General features: G+C 54.9%; 1 protein-coding gene across 19 annotated transcripts in view; it reads left to right on the top strand.

Moving 5' to 3' along the window:
• The window catches only part of NAV1 (neuron navigator 1), a 188,637-nt gene that overhangs the window by 140,787 nt on the left and 22,718 nt on the right, over positions 1–25,132 (top strand). For all 19 annotated transcript variants that reach the window (XM_081487256.1, XM_081487254.1, XM_081487255.1 and 16 more), the window contains 6 exons: positions 20,698–20,836; positions 21,281–21,578; positions 22,204–22,903; positions 23,136–23,579; positions 24,287–24,328; positions 24,818–24,966. In XM_081487256.1, coding sequence (XP_081343382.1) covers positions 20,698–20,836; positions 21,281–21,578; positions 22,204–22,903; positions 23,136–23,579; positions 24,287–24,328; positions 24,818–24,966 — 1,772 coding nt within the window. The remainder of the gene's footprint in view (positions 1–20,697; positions 20,837–21,280; positions 21,579–22,203; positions 22,904–23,135; positions 23,580–24,286; positions 24,329–24,817; positions 24,967–25,132) is intronic.

Consider the following 25,132-nt stretch of genomic DNA (forward strand, 5'->3'; position numbering starts at 1 on the left):
TGCTTCACTGAGAGTAAGCAGTCCGTGAACTAAACGGCTCTTGATAAGAAGGCACTCAATTTGGAGATAAAGGCGAGACATCTATAAAAACCACAGTGCCCGCCACGGCCAGATCACTGACCCCTCGTGGTGGGGGCAACAGCTCAGCCTTAAGACCTCGATTAAAGAGACAAGTGAGCTTTCTAGTCAGTGGGGTTTCTGGATGCTCGGATTCCTTTGGACAAACCTGCCCAGTCTTCCCTGGGAAGATTTAGAGTGGAGAATCTTAGTGAGGGCATGAGATGCAGTCAGAATGCACGAATCTGGAGGGCCTCTCAGGAGCACTTCTTTTAAATCCTGAATAAGTGCTGGTTTTCAAGGACACAAGCATTAATAGGCTGGTTGGCAAGCAGACAACAGGGGGTCCCAGGCATCACCTTAGACAAAGTGCGAGAAAGGTAGCAGATTATAGTATTGCCTTTCTCCCTTCTTGCTCTCTAGAAATGTAAGGAAAAACTGAGGAACAGGCCTTGGGTGCTTCATTGTAAGGTTGGTTGAGGAGAAGGAGACAGAATGGCGAGGCAGGGAAAAGTTAGGGTTTGCTTTACACAAGAAAATCATTTCCAAGGACAGTGTTTGTAGTCCTTGCCTGCCAGTTGTGTGCAGACGCCCAGATTTCCCTGGTGTGAGGAAACGTCCCTCGTGTCTGCCTCACAGACGCCCAGATTTCCCTGGTGTGAGGAAACGTCCCTCGTGTCTGCCTCACAGACGCCCAGATTTCCCTGGTGTGAGGAAACGTCCCTCGTGTCTGCCTCACAGACGCCCAGATTTCCCTGGTGTGAGGAAACGTCCCTCGTGTCTGCCTCACAGACGCCCAGATTTCCCTGGTGTGAGGAAACGTCCCTCGTGTCTGCCTCACAGACGCCCAGATTTCCCTGGTGTGAGGAAACGTCCCTCGTGTCTGCCTCACAGACGCCCAGATTTCCCTGGTGTGAGGAAACGTCCCTCGTGTCTGCCTCACAGACGCCCAGATTTCCCTGGTGTGAGGAAACGTCCCTCGTGTCTGCCTCACAGACGCCCAGATTTCCCTGGTGTGAGGAAACGTCCCTCGTGTCTGCCTCACAGACGCCCAGATTTCCCTGGTGTGAGGAAACGTCCCTCGTGTCTGCCTCACAGACGCCCAGATTTCCCTGGTGTGAGGAAACGTCCCTCGTGTCTGCCTCACAGACGCCCAGATTTCCCTGGTGTGAGGAAACGTCCCTCGTGTCTGCCTCACAGACGCCCAGATTTCCCTGGTGTGAGGAAGCTTCCCTCGTGTCTGCCTCACAGACGCCCAGATTTCCCTGGTGTGAGGAAACGTCCCTCGTGTCTGCCTCACAGACGCCCAGATTTCCCTGGTGTGAGGAAGCTTCCCTCGTGTCTGCCTCACAGACGCCCAGATTTCCCTGGTGTGAGGAAACGTCCCTCGTGTCTGCCTCACAGTGGTAACTTGCAGATTTTTCCCCCATGAAGCTTTTACTTTTGGAAACCACTGTAATTTACATGTTGAGACCTATTATTAACTGCTCATTTTATGCTGTTATTGGAAATCTTTACATTAGGAAAGAATGCACGGGTTGTTGGGGTCGGGTGAGGGGCAGGCTCGAGTTAAAATTACCTTGCCTAGTACCCCAGACCTGGGGTCTGAGAACAGGTTAGAGACCCATTGCCCTCAAGCAAAGAAAGCTCTCTGGTTGCCTGCCCAGGACTGTCTTTCCAGAGGAAAGGCCCTCCTGGATTTGAGAGGTGGCTGTTTGGAGGGAGGAGACTGTCTCTTTGGGAGCCGCGGTGCTGTGAGTGCTGCAGTCAGGCTCGAGGACACGTTGATGAGGGACTACACGGCGTGTTTCATAAACAGAGAAGGCAGGAGCGATTGCACCATGTTACATTTCAGCCCATAACTGGGTGATTGGAAAAGGCCCATGTTTAATTGAATTCCAGCAAATGGTGTCTGACAGGAAGACCTGGTGGCCCTCAGCTTGACCATTGTCTGGGATTGAGCCCTCGCGCAGGGCAGCCTCAACTTAAATGCTGAGTGCTCTTGGGTGGAAGGGGCCTCCCACCACCGTGGTGGGACTTCCACTTAGGGTGTGCTTGGAAGACATCTGAACAGCGCTGCTTGCAGCTTCCTTGCAGATTCTGCTCCTGACTCATTTTCTATCTGTTCTGGGCAGATTCCACATAGGATGGCTTTTTAGAAACGGGGATATGTAAGTGTTGGCCTCTGGTGGGTGAATGTAGGGGATTGTTGTGAAACTAAAGACCCTTCCAGAGACAAGAAGCCAGGAAAGTGAGCACCACAGGGACATAACCAGAAGGGAGGCAGGCCTCCCCGCAAGCAGACCAATCAGCAGCCACTGTGCCATTGACAGACAGGGCAGGTTGCTGCAGATGTGGTGTTAGTGGCCAGCTGGTCAACCTTGTCTTGGTGGGGAGTACGTGACTTGGTCCTGGGGTCACGCAGATGCGGGAAGACCCTGTGGACCCCCAGTTAGGGCTCTGCTACTCCAGGGCCACACTGAAGGCAGGTGTCCCTACGATGCCCACTGTAGGCCTTGCCCAGCATCCCAGCCATCACCATCAGGGGTATTTTACTTTCACCTATCGCCACAAAGAGTCCTTTGCCCAGTGCCATTCTGGAGACTGGACTTCACACTCGGGCCGCGTGGGGCCCGATGAATCCCACGTGGAGGGAGGTGGACAGGGCTCCGGAAAGCGCACCCTCCCAGTCCCGTGCCCGCACCCCCCAGCCCCGTGCCCACACACCCCCAGCCCCGTGCCCGCACCCTCTCAGCCCCGTGCCACAGACGTGCAGGGGCACGCTGTCTGCTGGCCTGTGCCGAGGGAGCTGCTGTGCACTCGTGGAGGGGCCTGTGGGGTTGGCCGCTCAAGCCCTCATCCAGTTACTGAGAAGCAGACTACTCTCGGGAGTTTTCTGTTTGAGTCTTCAGGCCTTTTGAGGTCCAGGACCAGCCCCATTTCTTCGTGATTCTCCATTCCAAACCTCAGTAACTCGAGGTGTGGTGTAAAATCGGCAGACCAGACACAGATTGCCTTTGACCTGGAGACCATCTTTTTATGCAGAAGTCCCCTGGAGGCTTGTAAGTGATCATTGCCCTCGAGCGGAACACCATTTGGAAAGCTGCCAAACCACACCCTGCAGTGACACGCCAGAGAGCTCCCTGTGATCTGAGCAAATGCCCAATTTAGCTTTGTAATCCTACCACCCCTAACTACAGCTGTCTCCCTCCTGATGGGAATATTTTAGTCCACTCAGTGGTTAATGACAGGTCTTCAGTCAGACAGATCTTGACACTAAAGGAGGCTGTGGGACCATCGGCAGGCTTGTAACCTTGAGAGTGTGAAAGTGTTAGTCACTCAGTCGTGTCTGACTCTATGTGATCCCATGGACTGTAGCCCGCCAGGCACCTCTGACCATGGAATTCTCCAGAAGATACTGGAGTGGGTAGCCATTCCCTTCTCCGGGTCTTAAATCTTAAGTTTTCCCTCTCTTATAGGTAACATGGAAATAACATCCTAGTGCAGGCTGATAGGAATATTAAATGAGGTTGTGCATGTATGTAAGTGTCCAGGACAGTGCTTAGACACGTATTTAAATACGGGACATACGGGAACTATTGTTTTCACAATCTGGTGATGTTCACAAGAAAACTAAGGTTAGGATATATGCATGGATCAGCACAAATCCATCTCAACTAGAAAACAATGTATAAGGCATGCCCTTCTGATGAAAGCAGGTGCCTTGGATCTGGAGGAAAGCAGCCTGCTAAAGACAGCTTTTACTTGTGAGCGTTTAGGAGTCGCTGTTTGGATCTCCACAGTGCCCTGGGGGGTGGGAACGTGGTGAACCCGCTTAGCTGTGAGGAGGTTATAGACCGAATGAGCGAGCTTGGTAACTTCTCTGACTCTGCAGACGGAAGGGGACCATCGCGCTGGGCTCCAGTGTCTCTGGTGTTGGGTGGCGTGACAGTCAGCAGCGCCATTGAAGGCTGTCTTCCAGAAAGCCTTGCGTCTTCAGTAGAGCTGCAGACCTCGCTCTGGTCAAGTGTGGGGCTTGCTGCCTGTGTGTCGAGCGGTGAAGCGTCCGGCTGGTCCTGTCCACCAGGTGGGCACAAGTCGTAACTCCTGTTGCATCAGACCCCGGCTGCCTGCTGAGTAAGCGGGCAGCAGCTTTGCAAAGGGCAGCCCGACTCACACGTGGACCGCTCTGCTACAACAGAAATCTTTATCATCAAAACCACACAGATAAACAAATGTCCAGTTATGAAGCATGCTCTTAAATTCTCCTACCTTCTCATAACCATTCATTTTGAAATAATGATATCAGGGTGGCAACAGAGGCATCCGGTGAGCTCCCCGAGGAGCAAATTGAGAAGCCTAACTGGCAATGCACTGATGCTTCTTCGAGGCCTCAGCTGCTGATTCTTTGTGGAGAGAAATCTGTTACCACCCTGGACTCCTACAGCTCTGGCCCCTGCCAGCATGTATGACCGACATTTTTCTTTTGGAATTTAAGTGAGGATATGACATGGAGCGGAGTTGCAGCCATTATGGGCATGAAGAAATCCAGCCAGAGCCACTTAAAACTGCAAGTGACCTAAATGGGCAATATCCAAGTGTTCCTGGAGCCTGGAAAGCAGCTACACCTTTACCACCCAGCCCAGGTGTTTCTTCCTTATATTCAGTGAAGAGACAGCAGTTTCTGTGCCCGGGCGTCTGACCTGCTCGAGAGTAACCTGCCTCGTCCACGGCTGTCGGCGGGACTCCTCCCCAGAGATCTCAGGAGGGTGCCAGCTCCTGACAGGTGCTCACACTCTGCCTGGGATTGATTTCTCAGTGCTCCTGCTGAAAAGGAAGGCCAGTCACGGATTCGGATGACATCGCCTGTGTGCCCTGAAGGTTGCCGTGCTGTCATCAGCTTTGGTCTCTCCTGAGCTGATCCTCTTGGTGGGCGGGAAGGGCCCTCGGGTCTCTGACCACATCCTCCCAGGGCTCCGGCAGGCCACGTGCTAGCAGGCGGACGCAGGGACGTCTCTCTCAGGGCCTAGATTGGGAGCGTGTGTTTGCTCCGTCCTGCTGGCTTTCCGAGTGAATGTTCCCTGTCGTGCTCCTCTTGGGTGGATGAAACGAGGGCACCATTAGGGCGGGAGACGGTGGCGCGTTGCCGTCTGTTTCGAGTCAGGATTTTTAACTGCTGAGGAGACTCAGTGACCAGAAAAATGATCTCTTGGTTGTTATGTGGAAACACTAGGAAGAAATTGGAAAGTGGGATTTTATTATTTAATAGAGAAAAAGAGAAGAAAGGCGATAATGGAAGGCCAGGGATTCTGAGGTGAGAAGGTTGAATGTGACACAGGGTGGTCAGAAGAGGGGTGCGACGTGCTCAAAGGGAAGGCGGGGCCGCGGGGGTCTGTGGGAGGCCGCGTCCTGCCCGGCGCGAGCGCACAGCCGGGGTGCTGTTGCCGAGACCCTAACGGGAGACCCGGACGTCTGCAGTCCGCCGCATCCCTGGGGCACGGTCTGTGCTTCTCACTGGAAAAGGCTTTGCTTCTGTCAGCTTCACATCATCCACTCTTAAAACTACAAATACGTTTGACTCTCATCCTGGTGTCACGCAGCGCCTCCTTCTGGTGGAGGGTTAGTGGTGAGGGCGGCCCAGCCTAGAGGTCCCTCTTCTTTCCGTCCCCTGCCCCCTCCTGCCCCACCCCCAGCCTTTTATTTTCCTGTGTCAAAAGGAGCCGGTAACGTTGCTGGTAGGAAAACCTTGTTTTGACTTGTAAACCCGGCAGGTTGGATCAGAAAGGCACTGAAAGGGAATAAAAGTAGGGGTCTTTCTTAGTCTAGAGTTGCTTTTCGGTCTAAGACTTGTCAGCTGAGGAGTTATTTTCCTTTTTGCTCTAGTTTCTTCTGTGTAGCCTAGTGGTCAGCAAACTTGGAGCTTCTGGGCCAAATCTGGTCCACCGCCTGTTTTGGTTTGGCCCACAAAGCAAAGAATGGTTTTCACATTTTTAAGTGATGTGAGAGGGAAAATTAAAAGAGGAATGATATTTTGTGACACCTGAAAGTCATATGAAATTCAAGTTTCATTTCCATGCTGTCTGTGGCTACCTTCCTGCCCCAGGGGCAGAGCTGAGAGGCCTCCACAGAACGTGGCCGTCAAAGACTAACATGATGACTGGTTCTTCACAGGAAAAACTTGCCAAGTCCTGCTCTAGGCACTTAGAGCTTCCCAACTTTTCAGAGTACCATCAGTTGTCTCTTAATTCCTTATCGGTTTAAAGACAACGCAGAAGTGCAAGAAGGACCGTATGAGTCCCTTCAGTCAGCCAGGGGTTTGGGAGTTGGGTGCAGGAAGGCCTCCGGAAGAGCCAGGGATGTGGGGAGGGAACAGGAAGTGTCTCCCGAAACGTCAGTGCCAACAGCATTTTCACCCCTTTCCAAGAGTCTGTGAAACGGGACGTCTGTGTCGATTTTAGGAAGCGAAGGGGCTGTGGGTCCCAGCCAGCACGCTTTGGCTGTTCCTCTTGACGAAGACACAGACACTCAAACTAGGACCGCTTTTAACTCTCGGCACCTTAATTTTGTGACGCTTTAGTTTTTGTCAAGATTTTCTTTGTCCAAGTTAGTAATCAAGATTCTTTTCCCAGACGCTCAACTTTCAAAACATCCTGCTGGAAGGTGCTGGATGACTTGTTTATACCTGGGGAAACTGAGGCCCAAGGGATTCAGCTGCAGGCGTGAGTGCAGAGGGAATGGCCCCCAGCGCTGCCCCTCATCCTCCAGAGGAGGACAGGCTGCATCCCGTAGGATTCACCCTCGCCTTCAGGTTCCCAGTTACGTTTTACTCTGTGACGGATTTAATTTCTTCACTCTGAAAAATAGGGAAGTGCATTTTTTCACTCCTACCTCTGAGAAAGTAGGAATCTCTGAAACAAGAGAGAACTCCATCTGGCTTCGGCCAGCCAAGTCAGCATTCCTCACCCGCAGTCGGTCCTAATTAGAGAGACTCCCATTCAACAGCTCCGCGTCTGCCGTTTCCTGCGCTCTGGCCCTGCCAGCCGACACGGCAAAGTTATGCCCACACCTCGGAAACCCTCGCTCATCCCTCCCCGCCCTCTCACGTCCCTGTCTCACCCGCCACCCTGCAGTTAGCCTTTCCCACATGAAGGTGCCAGTAAGATACATTGATTCCTCTAATCCAGTTGCAGCCATTCTGTTCCAAAAAGTGCTGGCCAAGCTGTTTGCAGGGCTGAATGACCGCGTATGGTGTCATTAGGGGAGCACACACAGGACCTGGTTTCATCATAAGAACATGGGTTTTCTCCAGCAGGACACCCCTGCCAAGTCAGAGCAGCAGCCATCACTCACTCCTGCCTCCTCGCGCCTTCCAGCGCGTACCTTCTGCTGAGCCTGCTGATGGATCTGGGTGCTTTATGTGAACTGTGATGACCTGTGGAGTCACAGTCAAAAACCTCATGTTAATAAACCGCTGAATTGAAAACTGCCTGGACCCTGGAGGTGGTCAGGCTCCAATGTTTTCATGTATGGATATAGAATCAGCTAATTGGACCAAAATACCGAAGGCTGGGAGGCTAAGCAATAGAAATCAATTCTCGCACAGTCTGGGAGGCTGGAATTCTAACGTCAGGGTGCTTGGTTTCTGGTGAGACCTGTCTTCTGGCCAAATCAGGGTCCTCACATGGTGGGTCCTCCTTCTTAAAAGATTAAGTACATCAGTCTTGTTGGATCAGGGCCCAACCCTCCTGACCTCACCTAACCTTAATGACCTCCCTAGAGGTCCTAGCTCCAAATATAATCATTGGTGGTTATGACCTCAACTTAAGGATGTGGGGGGACACATTTCAGTCTGTAACAGTGGTCTAAATATGAGAAACTGTCTTAACCTCAGGGCAGAAATTAAACACCAAAATCAAGAAGGCCATGCCTGAAGCAGGGTGTTAGGAGGCAAGATGATAATTTAAAAGAACTTTTCTCTGAGTCACAGACATCTGAGACTCCGAAGGTGTGATCAGACACTGGAAAATTGCACGTATACACAGAACTTTCTATGTTACCTGCAGGAACGCCCGGTCCTCCAGACCGGTTAAGGACTCGGAGCCCGCGGGCGGATTCTGTAAATCGTTCTTTTGCCAATGCTGAGCTGGCCTCCCTCCAGATTTACACACATGCTATACCTTGACCAGACGGGGCTCTGCCAAGGACGGGGCTGTATCCCTCTGCCCTAACCCTTCTAGGAGAGGGGAGGGGGCCGCGCTGGGCGGTGGCGGCAGTTGACTCTGGCAGGGAAAGGGTGCAGGGAACTAGGACGGGGATGAGTCCAGGAGGACGCCGTTCGCACTCTCGGTGGCCGAGCAGCCTGTGTGTTTATAGCAGCCCCTCCAGATGCCCACATGGAAACTAGCAGCTGAGCCACTTGACAGACAAAGGTGACAATGGTGATTCCACAGGTTGGTGGGATGATAAAAGTACAGTAGGGCGTGGCGTCTGATTTTCTTGACTTTCACTTGAGTTGAGTTTGACCTCCAGGGAACACTTCCTGAATCTGTGGTGTTCATCTTTGTAATCTTCCAGGCTGGGTCTGAGTAAGAATTCATCACCGAGGGGTTGCTCCAGATCTCACAGAGTAATGGGCTCCAAAACGGTGCTGCGGGATCTGCAGAGATTAAATATGAACGTTAGGGTCCCCAGCCCATTCACAAAATCAGTCTAAGCATTTGAGAGCTGGAGAAGATTCAGCAGATCTGCAGTCCAGGAAGTGTCTGTAACAAGTTGCTGAAGCCCTCAGTTTTCTTAGGGACAGGGATGAGGGGTATGAGCTCACTGCCGTATACCAAGGGGGCCAAATACATTCTCCTAATTGTACACATCCTCCAGTTTCCTACTGGACTCTGGTCACCGGGTCCTCAGAGTTCCTTCTGCTGGTGAGCTTTACCCTTAGACTTGGCAGACCCCTAGCGCGAGACGTTTACTTTGGCGTCTTCTCTGCCCCCACCCCCTCTTCCTCTAAATCTCTCTGCAGTTCATCCTTGGCCAGACCCGACTGCCTCACTGTGGCCTCGGCCAAACCACAGACATGTAATGAAGCTGCGCTCGGCCTGCCCTGCAGAGCTGAGACCATGCGGGGCGGCGAGAGCTTGCCGGCGCCTGAGCAGAACTCCAGTCTCTCTGCGTGGCCCCAGGCGTTTTCAGAACGGAACCCCACTCAGGTGCTTGGTTTCACTGTGACTCCTCCATCGTCTTGTCTTCTTTTTGTCACTGATGTATCGCTTGTTTGCTTAACCTCTTGGATGCTCAGGACTGTGGCCAGTCATTCAGGGTATGTGCCCAGCACTTCTGCCACATCTGGTGCCGTCCGGAGAAGGGTCGGCTGGCACCAGCCTGCAGCCACAGCCTTTTCAGGTCCCGGGCCGACTGCAGCCACAGCCTCGGTCGATGAGCCCCACCTCGTCCACGTGGACAGTCCATCAACCATTGGTCTCCTCCAAGGCAGGGCTTCCAGAGGTGGTGCGAGCCACGTCTGTCACTTTAAAATCCCTAGTAGACACGCTTTTAAAAAGTGAAACAGGTGGAATTAGTTACAGTAACAAGGTTTATTTAATCCAATATATCTAAAAATACTATCATTTAAGTATTAATATGAAGTTATTAATAAGATACAGAACATTCTTTTTTCATTCAAAGTCTTTGGACCCTGGTATTAAATGTGAAACCTTGCCACATATCTCAATTTGGACCGGCCATGTTTTGGGAATTCAGTGTGTAGATGTGCTTGGCCAGTGGCTACCATGTTACACAGACCTATGAGGGGACTGGGCTTCCCTGGTTGCTCAGTGGTAAAGCATCCACCTGCCAATGCAGGAGAAGTAAGAGACGCGGGTTTGATCCCTGGGTCAGGAAGATTCCCTGGAGAAGGAAATGGCAACCCACTCCAGGATTCTTGCCTAGGAAATGCCATGGACGGAGAGGAGTCTGGCGGGCTCCAGTCCGTGGGGTCACAGAGAGTCAGGTGTAACTTAGTAACTAAACAACAGCAACAGGAGTTGACCGCCTGGTAACCAAGGGGACAGAGGACGTGCTTGCTGCAGGGGCCAGAGAGCGAGCCTCACCGACCAGCTGTCAGGTCAGGGCCTGTTGTCGGGCTGGGAGTGAGCTCTGCGGAGGCCTGGCTGTCATGAGCTGCTCACCTCCTGGAAAGGGCCTGGAGGACAGCGAAGGGCAGGGCCTCCTCGAAGTTTGCACTGAGGAGAATCCAAGACGCTCCGCGGCACCAAACTCGGCCTCAAGCAGGACAGGTCGTCACCTCTGTTGTTTGACCCGAATCCCGGGACCCCGTGTCTTCCTGCTTGAAGAGTTCAGGGACTTCCCTGGCGGTCCAGTGGTTAAGACTTCGCCTCCAGTGCAGGGGCTGCGGGTTCAAACCCCAGTCAGGGAGCTAGGATCCCACATGAAACCAAAAACATGAAACAGAGCAATACTGTAACAAGTTCAATGAAGACTTAAAAAGAGTCCACATCAACAGCAATGAAAAATACTAAAAAAGAAGAAAAAGCCCCTCCCCGCTTCTGTGGCAAACGGGCTGCAGCACCCGCCCCGTGTGGAGGGGGGCAGGCGCCGTGCGCCCCGTGGGTGCCCCGTGGTCAGTGGTCTCCCAGCACAGCCTCTGCAGCTTCACGGGGCTCGGCCACCACGCTCTGTCCTGGACAGCGAGCAGGGAGGCCATGGCCGTCTTCAGACCTGGAGCGAGGGTCAGGGGGACAGAGTGATTTGGAGGCCCCTCCCGTGTGTGGTCCTGACCAAGCCCGGCCCGCCTCTCCGGCCCCTGAGGTGGAGCAGTTTGAGCCACGGGGGCTGGTGCGATGTTCCGATGTTCCGTTGTCTTGACACGCGGCCACGCCGGCCCTGGGCGCCGGGCCAGCCCATCCCGGGGGCCGCCTTCTTCACCTGGGCTGTCAAGTTGGGCTCTGCCCCGGGCCTGATTCACGCAGATGATTCACGCAGACTCACCTCCACTCGCTGCTGCCTGTTTGACGGCCTGGCCCCGCAGGGGTCAAATCCCAGGTCCTGTGTTGGTGACTCTCCCCCGGGGCCCCTTTGCAGATTCAGTGGTGGGCCCTGGAAGCCTCCCACATCTGACTGGGGCTGCTTTTTAAGAGCAGTTGAGGACTCCGTTTCCTGAAGTCTTTCCACTCTGTGGTTCAGAGAGCCTCCTGCTGTCCTGGAGCGAGTTTCCGTTGAGACGGGAGCGATACCAGATGGAGACCAGGAGGGCTTGGGCTTCTGCTGGGGCTGTGACCTCAGGCTTCCAGCTCCGTCAGCTCCACCTGGGGGCAGTGTGTGTGCCCGGTCACTCAGCCACGTCTGACTGTGTCCCAGTGGCCCCCTCGGGGGTGCAGAGTGCAGCTGCAAATGCTTCCGGGTTGTTGTCTGCCTGATGCTACCCTCAGAGTAAGCTGTTGTTTAGTTGCTCAGTCGTGTCCAACTCTTTGCGGCCCCATGGACTGTAGCCTGCTAGGCTCTTCTGTCTGTGCCATTTTCCTGGCAAGAGTACTCCAGTGGGTTGCCATTCCCTTTTCTGGGGGATCTTCCCAACCCAGGGATTGAATCCACGTCTCCTGCATTAAAAGCGGATTCCTTACCACTGAGCCACTGGGGAAGCCCCACCTGGGAGTAAAATGATTCCCCAAGAAGAAGACAATCGGCCTGGCTCTCACACCGGTCTGTTGTAGCTTGGATGTTTCTCAGAGGAAAAAATAAGGTTTTGTGTACAGAGCTCTCATCCATTAAGTGGTAAATAACCAGAGAAACGTGGTTTCATCAGGTACATCGCTTTACTGTTTCATCAGGCACATATATTCTGGACCAAAGGAAAACGGATTCAGTGTCAGGCCTGACTTCCAAGACCGTGCTGGACAAGGGAGAACTGAGGACCTGTCCTGTGCATCCCCGGCCCGCTGGCCCATCCTGCCACTAGCCCACGCCCTCAGCCTCTGGCAGCCTGCAGACTCCCTCGGCGGCTCTGCGGGCGACGGCTGGGAGGGGCGCCCAGCCCCAGCCAAGTGCTTTGTGAGTGCTGGTGCGGCTCCCAGAGGGAGGGTGCGCCCGCCCCGGGCCTGCAGACAAACAGGGCAGCGTCCAGTTGCACCACTCCCTTCCACCGCCATGTTCTCCTCCCACAGAGATGGGTGCACCCACGCAGCCCAGGGCCAGGAAGTGGGAACGCGAACAGCAATCAGCCGCCATGCTTGCAGCCTAGATGGAGGGCTTAGTGATTTACTGAAGGGAACAGTGTAGAGTCACCGTACACTGCCGCTTCCACCAATGGCAGGAAGCTGGAGAAGTAACAAGTACGATTTAGAAAAGAAAAACATAAGTGTCTAAGGATACAGAGTGTTCTAACTGAACTAAGTTTCAGGGGAGCAAGAATGCTTGGCGGCTTTCATCCGAGGGGCCCGGTGGGAGGGGGGTCAACCCACCAGCTATGAGGAAAAGAAGGAGACAGTTGGACTCTGTACAAACTTCTAGAGGCTACATGTGAACTGGCTACAAGGAGACAGTCACAGAACAAGTACGACCCCAGCCAGCCCCAGTTCTTTCCCACGAGGCCTTCCCTGGGAGAACATAGGGGCCGCAAGCCAATGACCAAGGGCAGGGTACAGAGACGAGGTGGACGGCCCTTCCCGGCCAGGGGCACAGAGCAGTCACCCAGTGCCTCTCGCGCCCGGGGCAGCCCCTGCAAGCCGGAAGCCAGGCTGCAGAGCACAGAGGGCTGCAGTCACCACGGTCACGTCCCAGCCCCACGGGAAGATCCGGCCCCCGAGACGTTCAGAACCGACTTTAACCAAGGTGACCACAGAGCTGAGACTTGGCTCCACCGCAGGGGAGACCGACTCAGCCCTCAGCTCTGCAGGCGTCCGTTGCCCGGTGTCGCGTCCCATGCACTTACAGCATCTGGCGCAGAAGAAGCAGTGACGAGCCTCGTGAAGAGTCAGGAAAACATCACAGGCGGAAGTGCAATGGATGCAGCGAACCAACAGCTGACTCAGTGTTGGGGCTGCAGAAGGATTGTTGAGTACTTTTTCTAAGTACTTTGAAGGATCTGGTAGATAGGCTGGATCACATGCTTGCATAGACCGAGAATTCAAGCGGAGATCTGGAAGTTCTACAGATAGAAAGGTTATCGATTCCCACTGAAGCGAGGGTCCTTGGAAACAAACTGCCAGTCACTCTTGGAGAACAGATCTCTGGCACCGGGAAGTTGTAACCGCTTCCCTGAGTGTGTGCACCCCGCTTTCACTGGTCTGCCTGCTGTGTAGACACCGTGAGAGGCGCAGCAGTACCGGAACTCAGTCCTGCCCCTCGGGAGACTGTCTGCAGGGCAGACGCTCCAGCAGAGCCCAAGACGCGACAAGGAGACACGGGAGTGGGTGACGCGGAGGCCCACAGGAGCCTGGAGGAAGCTGGGGTTTGGCGTGGACCTTGGTTCCACACCGCGGAGCTGGGAGAAGCCCGTGTGGGCAGGTCGGGTCTGCGCCCCGCCTCCCCCAGTCAGGTGCCCGTGGCGGCGCCAGGACTCCTGAACCCTCGTGGACAGGTCACGCGCGTGGTGGGGAGCCCCCTCATGCACGTCTGTGCGTCCACGGAGCAAGAAGGGGGCCCGCAGGCAAGGGGGCGGGCGCCCCGCCCACCCGTGTCCTGCGAGGCCGCCTCACATTCCCAGGTGTGCGTGGAGAATTAAGCCACCCCGCTCTCGGCCTCCTCTCCTTTCTGATTTCGTGTCTCATTTCCATCTCTCTCCTCCTCGTGTGGTGAGCTGGTGCTCCACAGTCTTCATCAAACGTCCCCACAGCTGACGCCGCCCCGTAGATGTGACCTCCGGGGTGTTCGCCATGTTGACATCGAATTTAACCCTGGGCAAAGTTTACGGGACTTGAATTCGGAGAGTCCGGCCACCACGTTTGCGTTCTTAATCATACGATACATGCGGGCTCGTGCATGGTCCCGAACCGTGGGATGCAGGGTTTGAGTCGATTCTCAGCAGCGAGGCACGAATGGAGGTGTTGGGAAGGCTGTCGGGCCTCTTCCGATGGTGCTCGGTGTGTACCGGGAAGAGGGAGCTCGGTAGACGGTGGGGTGGGTAGAGGCCTTCACGGGGGTTCGAGTGTGAGCACCTCCAGCTTTGACCCAGAGCAAAAGCAAGAGAGACGTAAAGGGAGAAAAGAAGACGCAGGGTGGTAGCGCCGTCGGGGACTGGGCGGGGGGGTGAGAAGTGAGCGGGAGGAGTTGGAGGTGTAGCTAAGGGCTGGCAGGAAGACAGGGAGAAACGGGTGCTTCCAGCGGAAACAGGAAGTGGGAAGTTTAAGATGTGGCGGGGGAGGGTCAGGGGTTTGAGGAGATGCAATGGGAAAGTAAATATCCTGCAGAGAAAGTTCCCCACTTGACCTGTGCCTGTCCCAGCGCGTTGGAGGCTTCCCTCAACGAGTCCTCTCTGCCGCCTGGTTTCTCTGTGACTCAGTCCCTCCTGAGCTGCCTCAGACGCACCTCGCTGCCCGCTCTCCGGCTGGGTGAGAAAGGTGACGAGTCACGGCTCCTACGGTAACCACCCCAGGGGGAAAGCTCGGTTCCAAGTCAGTGGTGTAAAATGGTGTAAACGCACAAGAGAACACCTCCTGTATGCCAGGGGCCTGTTAGCGACTGTTGTTTGGATTTATAGATAGAATACAGAATACTAAGTTCTCTGCGAAATGCCAGGCTGGGTGACTGACAAGCTGGAGTCAAGATTGTGGGGAGAAAGATCAACAACCTGCAGATGATACGACTCTAACGGCAGAAGCAGAAGAGGAGCTAAAGAGGCTCTTGATGGAGCTGAAAGAGGAGAGTGAAAAAACTGGCTTAAAACTCAACGTTCAAAACACTGAGAATCACATCCAGTCCCATCACTTCATGGCAAATAGATGGGGACAAAGTAGAAACAGTTCACAGGTCCTCCCTGTGAACACAGAGCTTCCAAAGACCTCAGGGTGAGGGGCCGAGGCCCACAGGTGAGCACCAGCCATGGATCGTCAGTGCTGCCGGAAGTCTCACCAGTACAAACAGAACAAAGCAACCTGGAGCTAGGAACTAGGCAGAGAGCTTGTGGACCTGCCCCTCCAAAGAGACGAGTCAGTGACCGCCTCTGAGAGTTTAGAGAAGAGGTTGCGTCCTTGAGAGAAAGACCGATATGCCGAAGTATAAAACGGAAATGTGTTGATAGCAGAAGTGGAGACCTTAAGGAGGCAATGGAGATAAAATTGGGGCCACTGCCCGAAGAGTAGAATTTAAAATATACACGTGTGTGTGTGTGTGTGCGCGCACGCGCGCGTGCGTGTGTGGTGATGGAAAATAAGAGAAAATCAGAGTTGCAACCCTAGAATCTACCACCTGAGTAACAATCTAGAGAGAGCGGGAAGTAGAAGAAACCGTGAGAGGAATAACTGGGGCGAGTCTCCCAGAGCTGAGGGCGTGAGGGTCTGGGCGTCAGGGGCCCGGGGGGCACCCGGCTCACGCATACACAGGGCCTCGCCAGCCACATTGTCCGCGATGCCTCAGAACCCCGGGGAAGGTGCTGAGTGTTCCCAGACAGGAAGCCGACCGCAGCCTTAAGGACTGGGAGTCAGAAGGGCAGCGGCAGACGCTGGGCGGTGAGCAGGGCCCTCACGGTTAGAGAGGACATTATCTTCAGCTAGGAGTTCGATGTCCGCCAAAATCTCACACGTAAAATAGAAAAATAACATTTTGTAATGTGTCAGGTCTTATATAGTTTGCTTTCTGAGGATGCTTTTCCAGGAAGAGGCACTTCACTGAAACACAGATAGTAACCAACCCAGAGAGGGCCGAGGTTCCACCTAGTGCAGGTGGACAGAGCCTGAGTCTGGGGTGTCTGGGGCGCAGACAGTGGGGGGCGGGCCGGGGGCCGTGCGGGGGGCTCTTTAGGGGGCACAGGAAGCCGTTACCCGCGGTTACCATGGAGGGCAGATGAGGGGTGCTTGCCCTCTCTCCCTCTATTTTTACATGATATTCGAGCCTTGCCTATAGCACATAATACTTGTCTAATTTCTCCACCGGAGATGCCTACCCCTTCAGTCACGAACACAGAGTTTTCCTTCTGTTCAGCACCTACAAAGGAATTTCTCCAGGAAGCCTTCTGGTCATCCAGCCAACCTTGCCTGGTAATTAGGCTCATGCTTTCTCATGACTGGAGGAGGGTCTGTGACTCGGCAGGGGACATCTTTGGAGCCGAGAGGAGCGTGTGTCCCCTCTCCCCCATCTCAGCCTTAGGCTTTTCCATCAACACTGAGCAAAGGGCAGGTTTCTTGGGGTTGGTGGACTGCAAAGTCCTCATTGCCCGTAAGAGTTTTCTCTGCTGCGAGGCCTCGATGACCACCAATTAATCTCGGTGGAAGGTTCAGTGGAAGGACAGACTTCTTGTGTCTGACCTGAGAGAACGCCCTGGGAATTGTGTGTGTGTGTGCTTGCCAGAGAGCTTGTCTTGACCCAGGAGAGCCGACAGGACATTACAACCAGATTGATCTTTCCCCCTCGGTGTCTCTTCTCTTCAAAATGGGGGGGTGGCTACCTTAGCCCAGGACAGGTGTGAGATTTAATATATGTCACCACTCAGGGGGAGAGGTGGATGGTCGTTTAGTAATGGCCGTGATTCCTTGTAATGAAGTTGAGCTCGCTCTGTGGTGTGGTCCAATCCCCTGCTCTCTTTACTTCCTCACTGTATTTGGATTAATCCCTGTAGAACAACAAGCCAAACGTCCAAACCACCCACTCTCCCCTTCCCAGCAAATAAATCACAGGGAGACTGGCCTAAGTCTGGGCCAAGCCCTTAGATGCCTTGTGTGTCTGATTTTTGTTCCATGAGATGAAACTCAAAATAAATCAAAAGGGAGCAGTGTTCCAGAAACCAGCAGATTCGTGGAAAACATCTTCAGCCTCTTCAGCACACATGTGAAGCTGATGAACGAGGGTTTAGAGATTCCCATGGACACGGGTTCACGCACTGCATTCTCACTAAAGGTCTGTGTTCAGTTTGAGGCTCCAAAACTGAAAGTGGAACTTCATATTTCACAGGAACCTGAAGAACTCTTTAGGGTCCAGAAGGAAGAAATAGAAATGGGGAAAGGCGTGGGGAACAGGACGTTTGAAGAAAGGTTGTAGAAGATGAAATTTGAGCTTTGAAAATAATGTGTGAATACAGAGACGCCTTTGGTAGCAAGCTCCGATGGTACAAGAGGAGTCTGGTGTGAATGGAGGAGGAGGCATTTCGTTCAGATTTTGAAAGTAAACCTTCTGACTGTGAAACTTGTCAAACACAAAAATCAATAGCCAAGGCACCGTGGGAGAGTGGCTGAGGCTGGGTCCAGCTCTCTGGGAGTGTGGACCAGGTTCCGATAGAAAGATGCTCAGGCAGATGTTGACAGCCGTCTGGTGCTCCAAGCTGCTGGCAGGAAAATGAGACATGTCAGCATATGCGGCCCCTGCGCTTGGCCACCGCACCCAGAGCGGAGCGCCTTCACCAGAGCAGCAGGACTTGCTGTTGAGAAGCTGGACCTGGTCTCACGACGGGGTGAACAGGAGAAGTGATGGGTCTAAGCCACTCTGAAAAGACTGGTCTCCTTCCACCCTTGTTACCAGGTATAGAGAATTTTAGAAAAGGGAGACAAAATGCCTGAAAGAACACATCTAAAAATAAAGACATGGTGATTTTAGGAATGGAGGGGACATGGGTCTGTACAGTTAGGTCAATCTAAGAACTGCCTTTGTCTTTATAATACACTGTTCTGCTAAGCAGATAGAACATCCTCCTTGGCCAGATAAAGCTCGGTTCAGTTGTGTCCGACTCTTTGCAACCCCATGGCCTGCAGCACGCCAGTCTTCCCCGTCCATCATCAACTCCTGGAGCTTGCTCAGACTCACGTCCATCGAGTTGGTGATGCCATCCAGCCATCTCACCCTCTGTCATCCCCTTCTCCTCCCGCCTTCAATCTTTCCCAGCATCAGGGTCTTTTCCAGTGAGTGTGCTCTTCGTATGAGGTGGCCAAAGTATTGGAGTTTCAGCTTCAGCATCAGTCCTTCCAGTGAACACCCAGGACCGATCTCCTTTAGGATGGACTGGTTGGATCTCCTTGCAGTCCAAAGGACTCTCAAGAGTCTTCTCCAACACCACCATTCAAAAGCATCAATTCTTTGGTGTTCAGCTTTCTTCACCGTCCAACTCTCACATCCATACATGACCACTGGAAAAACTATAGGTTTGACTAGACGGACCTTTGTTGGCGAAGTAATGTCTCTGCTTCTTAATATGCTGTCTAGGTTGGTCATAGCTTTTCTTCCAAGGAGCAAGTGTCTTTTAATTTCATGGCTGCAATCACCATCTGCAGTGATTTTTGGAGCCCCCCAAAATAAAGTCTATCACTGTTTTCATTGTTTCCTCATCTATTTGCCATGAAGTGATGGGACCAGATGCCATGATCTTAGTTTTTTCAATGTTGAGTTTTAAGGCAGCTTTTTCACTCTCCTCTTTCACTTTCATCAAGAGGCTCTTTAGTTCTTCGCTTTCTGCCATAACTGTGGTGTCATCTGCATATCTGAGGTTATTGATATTTCTCCCGGCAATCTTGATTCCAGCTTGTGCTTCTTCCAGCCCAGCATTTCTCATGACGCACTCTGCATATAAGTTAAATGAGCAGGGTGACAATATACAGCCTTGACCTACTCCTTTCCTGATTTGGAACCAGTCTGTTGTTCCAGGTCCAGTTCTAACTGTTGCTTCCTGACCTGCACACAGATTTCTCAGGAGGCAGGTCAGGTGGTCAGGTATTCCCATCTCTTTCAGAATTTTCCACAGTTTGTTGTGATCCACACAGTCAAAGGCTTTGGCATAGTCAATAAAACAGAAGTAGATGTTTTTCTGGAACTCAATTTTGCTTTTTCAATGATCCAACAGGTGTTGCCAATTTGATCTGGCTCCTCTGCCTTTTCTAAATCCAACTTGAACATCTGGAAGTTCACAGTTCACGTGCTGTTGAAGCCTGGCTTGGAGCATTTTGAGCATTACTTTGCTAGTGTGTGAGATGAGTACAATTGTGCGGTAGCTTGAACATCATTTGGCATTGCCTTTCTTTGGGATTGGAATGAAAACTGACCTGTGGCCACTGCTGAGTTTTCCAGATTTGCTGGCATATTGAATGCAGCACTTTCACAGCATCATCTTTTAGGATTTGAAATAGCTCAACTGGAATTCCATCACCTCCACTAGCTTTGTCCGTAGTGATGCTTCCTAAGGCCCACTTGACTTTGCATTCCAAGAAGTCTGGCTCTAGGTGAGTGATCACACCATCGTGATTATCTGGGTCATGAAGATCTTTTTTGTATAGTTCTTCTGTGTATTCTTGCCACCTCTTCTTAACATCTTCTGCTTCTGTTAGGTCCATACCATTTCTGTCCTTCATTGAGCCCATCTTTGCATGAAATGTTCCCTTGGTAGCTCTAATTTTCTTGAAGCTATCTCTAGGCTTTCGCATTCTATTGTTTTCCTCTATTTCTTTGCATTGATCGCTGAGGAAGGCTTTCTAATCTCTCCTTGCTATTCTTTGGAATTCTGCATTCAAATGGGTATATCTTTCCTTTTCTCCTTTGCCTTTCACGTCTTTTCTTTTCTCAGCTGTTTGTAAGGCCTCTTCAGACAATTATTTTGCCTTTTTGCATTTCTTTTTCTTGGGGATGGTCTTGATCATTGCCTCCTGTACGATGTCATGAACCCATAGTTCTTCAGACACTCCGTCTATCAGATCTAATCCCTTGAATCTACTTGTCACTTCCACTGTATAATCGTAAGGGATTTGATTTAGGTCATACCTGAATGGTCTAGTGGTTTTCCCTACTTTCTTCAATTTCAGTCTGAATTTGGCAATAAGGAGTTCATGATCTGAGCCACAGTCAGCTCCCAGTCTTGTTTTTGCTGACTGTATTGAGCTTCTCCATCTTTGGCTGCAAAGAATATAATCAATCTGATTTCAGTGTTGACCATCTGGTGATGCCCATGTATAGAGTCTTCTCTTGTGTTGTTGGAAGAGGGTGTTTGCTATGACCAGTGCGTTCTCTTGGCAAAACTCTGTTAGCCTTTGACCTGCTTCGTTTCGTACTCCAAGGCCAAACTTGCCTGTTACTCCTCAGGTATCTCTTGACTTCCTACTTTTGCATTTCAGTCCCCTATGATGAAAAGGACATCTTTTTTGGGTGTTAGTTCTAGAAGGTCTCATAGGTCTTCATAGAACCATTCAATTTCAGGTTCTTCAGCATAACTGGTTGGGGCACAGACTTGGATTACTGTGATATTGGTTGATATGATTGTTTTGCCTTGGAAACAAACAAATAAAGCTAGTCCCTTCCTTTTATAAAAGAACATCACCAGGTTGTTTAAGCAAGTTTAAATCACGCTTTGCACAGCTAGCAAATCTAGGATTAACCCCCAGACTCTCTGTTCTTGGCCTGTCTGTATGCTGGAGTGCAGCCATCCTTTCTTCCTTAAGGGAACTTTAGTTGTCGCCCAGGCTTCTGTCTTGACTGCTCACCTTTCTCCTCCGCCCGCAGCTGGGATGAGAGCAGCTCCATCAGCAGTGGGCTCAGTGATGCCTCGGACAACCTCAGCTCCGAAGAGTTCAACGCCAGCTCCTCACTCAACTCCCTGCCCACCACGCCCACGGCGTCTCGCAGGAACTCCACAATAGTGGTAGGTGCAGGTGCAGACGCAGGGCCCCCTTCTCCAGGCCACCCACGGGCAGACCCGGCTGCACCTGTGGGCAGGCTGGCATGTACACTGTGTGTGTGTACCAGTCCGCGGGATTGGGCCCCACGTGCACGGGATCGCGTCGTCGAGCTGGCGGGAAGGAACCGTTAGCGTCCAGGCCGTCACCTAGGGCGTGATGTGCTGTCCTGGGGGCAGGTCTATGTGGCTCCCATGCCCGTTCAGAAGATACCTGTGAGCGCTGTCCCACCTGGAGAGGAGAAGCCTGGTGTGAACGCGCTGTCCTCTCCAGCGGCCTGGGGGGCAGGCGGAAGCCTGGGGCCCCGAGTCCCTGGGGAGAGGAGGGCCCCCCTTGGCCCCCGTTTGCCCTCTGGCCCCACCCTCCCTGTCCCCGAGCGTCACCCCCCTCCCCTGCCCTCTTGCCTCCAGCTGCGCACAGACTCGGAGAAGCGCTCACTGGCGGAGAGCGGGCTGAGCTGGTTCAGCGAGTCGGAGGAGAAGGCCCCCCGAAAGCTGGAGTACGACAGCGGCAGCCTGAAGATGGAGCCCGCAGGGTCCAAGTGGCGGCGGGAACGGCCCGAGAGCTGCGACGACGCATCCAAGCCCGGGGAGCTGAAGACGCCGGTGGGCCTGGGCCCTCCCGGGCCCCCGAAGAAGGGCAAGACCCCGCCCGTGGCTATCACCTCGCCCATCACCCACACGGCCCAGAGCGCCCTCAAGGTGGCAGGTGAGCCTGGGGGACAGGGCCGCGGCCTGATTCCCTGGTGGCTCCTGTCCTCTGGGCCAGTAACCCCTGGGGGGTGGCCTGCATGCAGCTCCCACACGTCACCTGGCGGGGCTACAGCCTGTCCTGAGTCAGGGAAGATGGGCAGATGTGGGCACACAGGCTCCACATGCATAGAAGGCTGAGCGCAGATGTAGGGCAGGAGGGAGCCTGGTCTGACCCGCCTCCCACACTGCCCCGTGATTCCTTTCCTGTCCTGGGGTCTTGGTGACGTCCTCACACCTCCTGGGGGCCTGTGTGCCATCCCAGGAGATACTGGCTGCGTCCGAGGGGTGCTGCTCCTGGGGTGGGCCCTTGGTGACCTGTTGTTAGACGTGTTCCCTTCTTGATCATCTTGTGATTTCAACCAAACTGGGACCACCTAGTCTGGGAGCAGAAAACACCAAAAAACAAGACAAATTGAACAGCTGGACCCAAGGCCTGCCCAGAGTCCCTGCTGTGTGGCCAGAAGGGTCCTTGGCCCGTGGGTCCCCGATCACCCGCAGTTAAGCCCGACACCCCACGGTGCCCCTCCTCCCGGGGGGGAGACACTGGCCCTCCCGCTGCTCACAGCGCCCACCCTCCGCAGGCAAACCTGAGGGCAAGGCCGCTGACAAGGCCAAGCTGGCCGTGAAGAGTGCGGGCCTGCAGCGCTCCTCCTCGGACGCCGGCCGCGACCGCCTGGGCGACGCCAAGAAGCCTCCCTCGGGCATCGCACGCCCGTCCACGTCAGGGTCCTTTGGCTACAAGAAGCCCCCCCCTGCCACGGGCACGGCCACCGTCGTGCAGACCGGGGGCTCGGCCACGCTCGGCAAGGCCCAGAAGTCATCGGGCATCCCCGTGAAGCCAGCAAATGGGCGCAAGACCAGCCTGGACGTGTCCAATAGCGCGGAGCCCGGGTTCCTGGCCCCGGGCGCCCGCTCCAACATCCAGTACCGCAGCCTGCCACGGCCGGCCAAGTCCAGCTCCATGAGCGTGACCGGCGGGCGCGGTGGCCCCCGGCCCGTGAGCAGCAGCATTGACCCCAGCCTCCTCAGCGGCAAGCCGGCGGGCCTGGCGCCCTCCAGGCTGAAGGAGCCCTCCAAGGTGGCCAGCGGGCGGGCCGCCCCCGCCCCCGCCCCTGTCAACCAGACGGATCGCGAGAAGGAGAAGGCCAAGGCCAAGGCAGAGGCGCTGGGCCCCGACGGCCTGTCCCTGAAGAGCGTCGGCTCCCCCGAGAGCACGCCCAGGAGCCAGACAGGCCACGCTCCAGCTCCCAAGCTGGCGGAGCTGCCCCCTACCCCACTCAGGTATGTCCTGCATGCAGCTGCACCATCGGCTCTCACACACGCGCTCTGACTGTGTGCCCACCCCGCCCGCTGCGGCCTGCGCCGCCCTCCCTGGTCAGGGTCCTCCCCGAGTCTCAGGGGCCCTCAGAGGCCCGGAGCGCAGAAGAGGATGAGGATTTGGCTCAGGTCCCAGCTGCCTGTCGCCTCCCTAACTCTGGAGCCCACACACTCTGTCTTGTCCTCGCTTCCCCAGGGCCGCAGCCAAGGGCTTCGTCAAGCCACCATCCCTCGCCAACCTCGACAAGGTCAACTCCAACAGCCTGGATCTGCCGGCGCCCGGTGACGTCCACGCGCCCAAGGCCGTGGACCTGCACGCTCCGGGCCCGGCCACCGGGGGCCCACTCACCTCCTGCTTCACCCCCAGCCCGGCCCCCATCCTCAGCATCAGCTCGGCCAGCTTCTCACAGGGCCTGGAGCTCACGGGCGGCTTCGGCATCCCCAAGGGGCCCCGCATGTACAGCAAGCTGTCAAGTCTGCACCGGAGTATGGAGTCCCTGCAGATGCCCATGAGCCTGCCCAGCGCCTTCCCCAGCGGCAGCCCCACTCCCGGGGGCCCCGCCGCCCCCGCCGCCCCCGCCACGGAGGACACTGAGGAGCTGGCCTGGAGCGGAAGCCCCAGGGCCGGGCAGCTGGACAGGTAGGCGGCCACATCTGCTTCCCGCCCCATGACCTTCAGCATCTGTGTGATTAAGCGTGTCTGCTTCTCGCACTGTGGATGAAGAGGCTTTCGTTTCTGTGTTTTGATCCCGATTCTCACCTCCTGCCTGGGAAGCCAGTCCATAGATGCTGACGGACTTCTCTAGGACCTCCTGGCGGGTTTAACCTGCCGCCTGAAGCTGCTTCTTCCTGGCCCCAAATCACTCCTGTTAATGCCGCATGCTGCTTTCCATCTCCCGTTGTATCATCTTATGAGAACAGCCATGTGTATTTACCTACTTGCGCTGGCCACGCTCTGCGGCGGGCAGGACCTTTGTCCCCTGGTCAGGAACTGAACCTGACCCCTGCACTGGGAGCTCAGAGCGCTCCCCGGGCCGCCAGGGATGTCCCCCAGTGTGATCTCGGGAAGGCAAATCAGGGGGAATTCCCTGCTGGTCCAGTGGTTAGGACTCCACGCTTTCACTGCCAAGAGCGTGGGTTCAATCCCTGGTCAAAAAAAAAAAGCTAATCAGGGAAAAACATGGAGCGTCTCGGAACTATTTCTCAGACCGTGAGGGGTGCCAGGGCCATCCTGCCCTTGCTCGCGGAGCCGAGGGGCTCACAGCGATGCCCGGGTCCACGTCTCGTGTCTGTCGAGCCTCTGGTCCCGAACTCTGAACCCACGTGCTTCTCTTTCCTCCTCCACAGTAATCAGCGGGATCGGAACACTCTCCCCAAGAAGGGGCTCAGGTAACCCACCTGTGTGTTTTCTTTCCTGCCTGCGGGGCTCCTGGCCTGTGTGAGCCACCCCCCGCCTCCTCCGGGGCCCACTTCCGGGCTCACCCCTGCCCGAGTGCCACCCGGAGCCGGGTGCTGCTCTGGTGACAGCGGGGGGCGAGTCTCCACGCGGGATTGCACGCTGGCCTGCGCTGGCCCGGGCCTCGGGTCGCTCTGCCCCCAGCAGCAGGCCCTGCAGCCCGTGCCTGGAGCCCCTGGGCTGTGTCCCCAGCTGCGGGGAGGGCACCCTGGCGCCCCCTCTGTCATCTTGTCCCTGCCTTGGGGAGCCCTGCAGGGACACCCCAGTCCCCCAGCCCCTCTTGCCGGGGGGCAGATGCTGCTCTCGCTGACCCCATGGGCGGCCCAGCCGCTCCTGCCGCCTAGTCCCACTTCCAGGGCCTGCCGCCCGCCCCCGAGCCCAGGGGGCGAATGCCCAGCCGCACACTCGCCTGCTGCCCGCAGGTACCAGCTGCCGTCGCAGGAGGAGGCCACGGAGCGGCGACACTCCCACGCCGTGGCAGGGCTGCCCGAGGCTGACGACCAGTCGGAGCTGCCATCGCCGCCCGCGCTGTCCATGTCCCTGAGCGCCAAGGGCCAGCTCACCAACATTGGTCAGTACCCGTGGGGACTGCCGTGCGCCCTGGGGTTCACGCCGCGCGGGCTGGGTCACGGAGCCTCCATTCACCCACCCAGCGTGAGACCCAAGGCCAAGTGCGCCGCTACCTGGAGCTGGGAGGCGGCCCCTGGGCACAGGGTGTAGCCTGTGCAGCATCAGAC

Source organism: Giraffa tippelskirchi, chromosome 5 (genome assembly GCF_054371585.1).
Source record: "Giraffa tippelskirchi isolate mGirTip1 chromosome 5, T2T-mGirTip1v1.2.pri, whole genome shotgun sequence".
Classification (NCBI taxonomy): domain Eukaryota; kingdom Metazoa; phylum Chordata; class Mammalia; order Artiodactyla; family Giraffidae; genus Giraffa; species Giraffa tippelskirchi.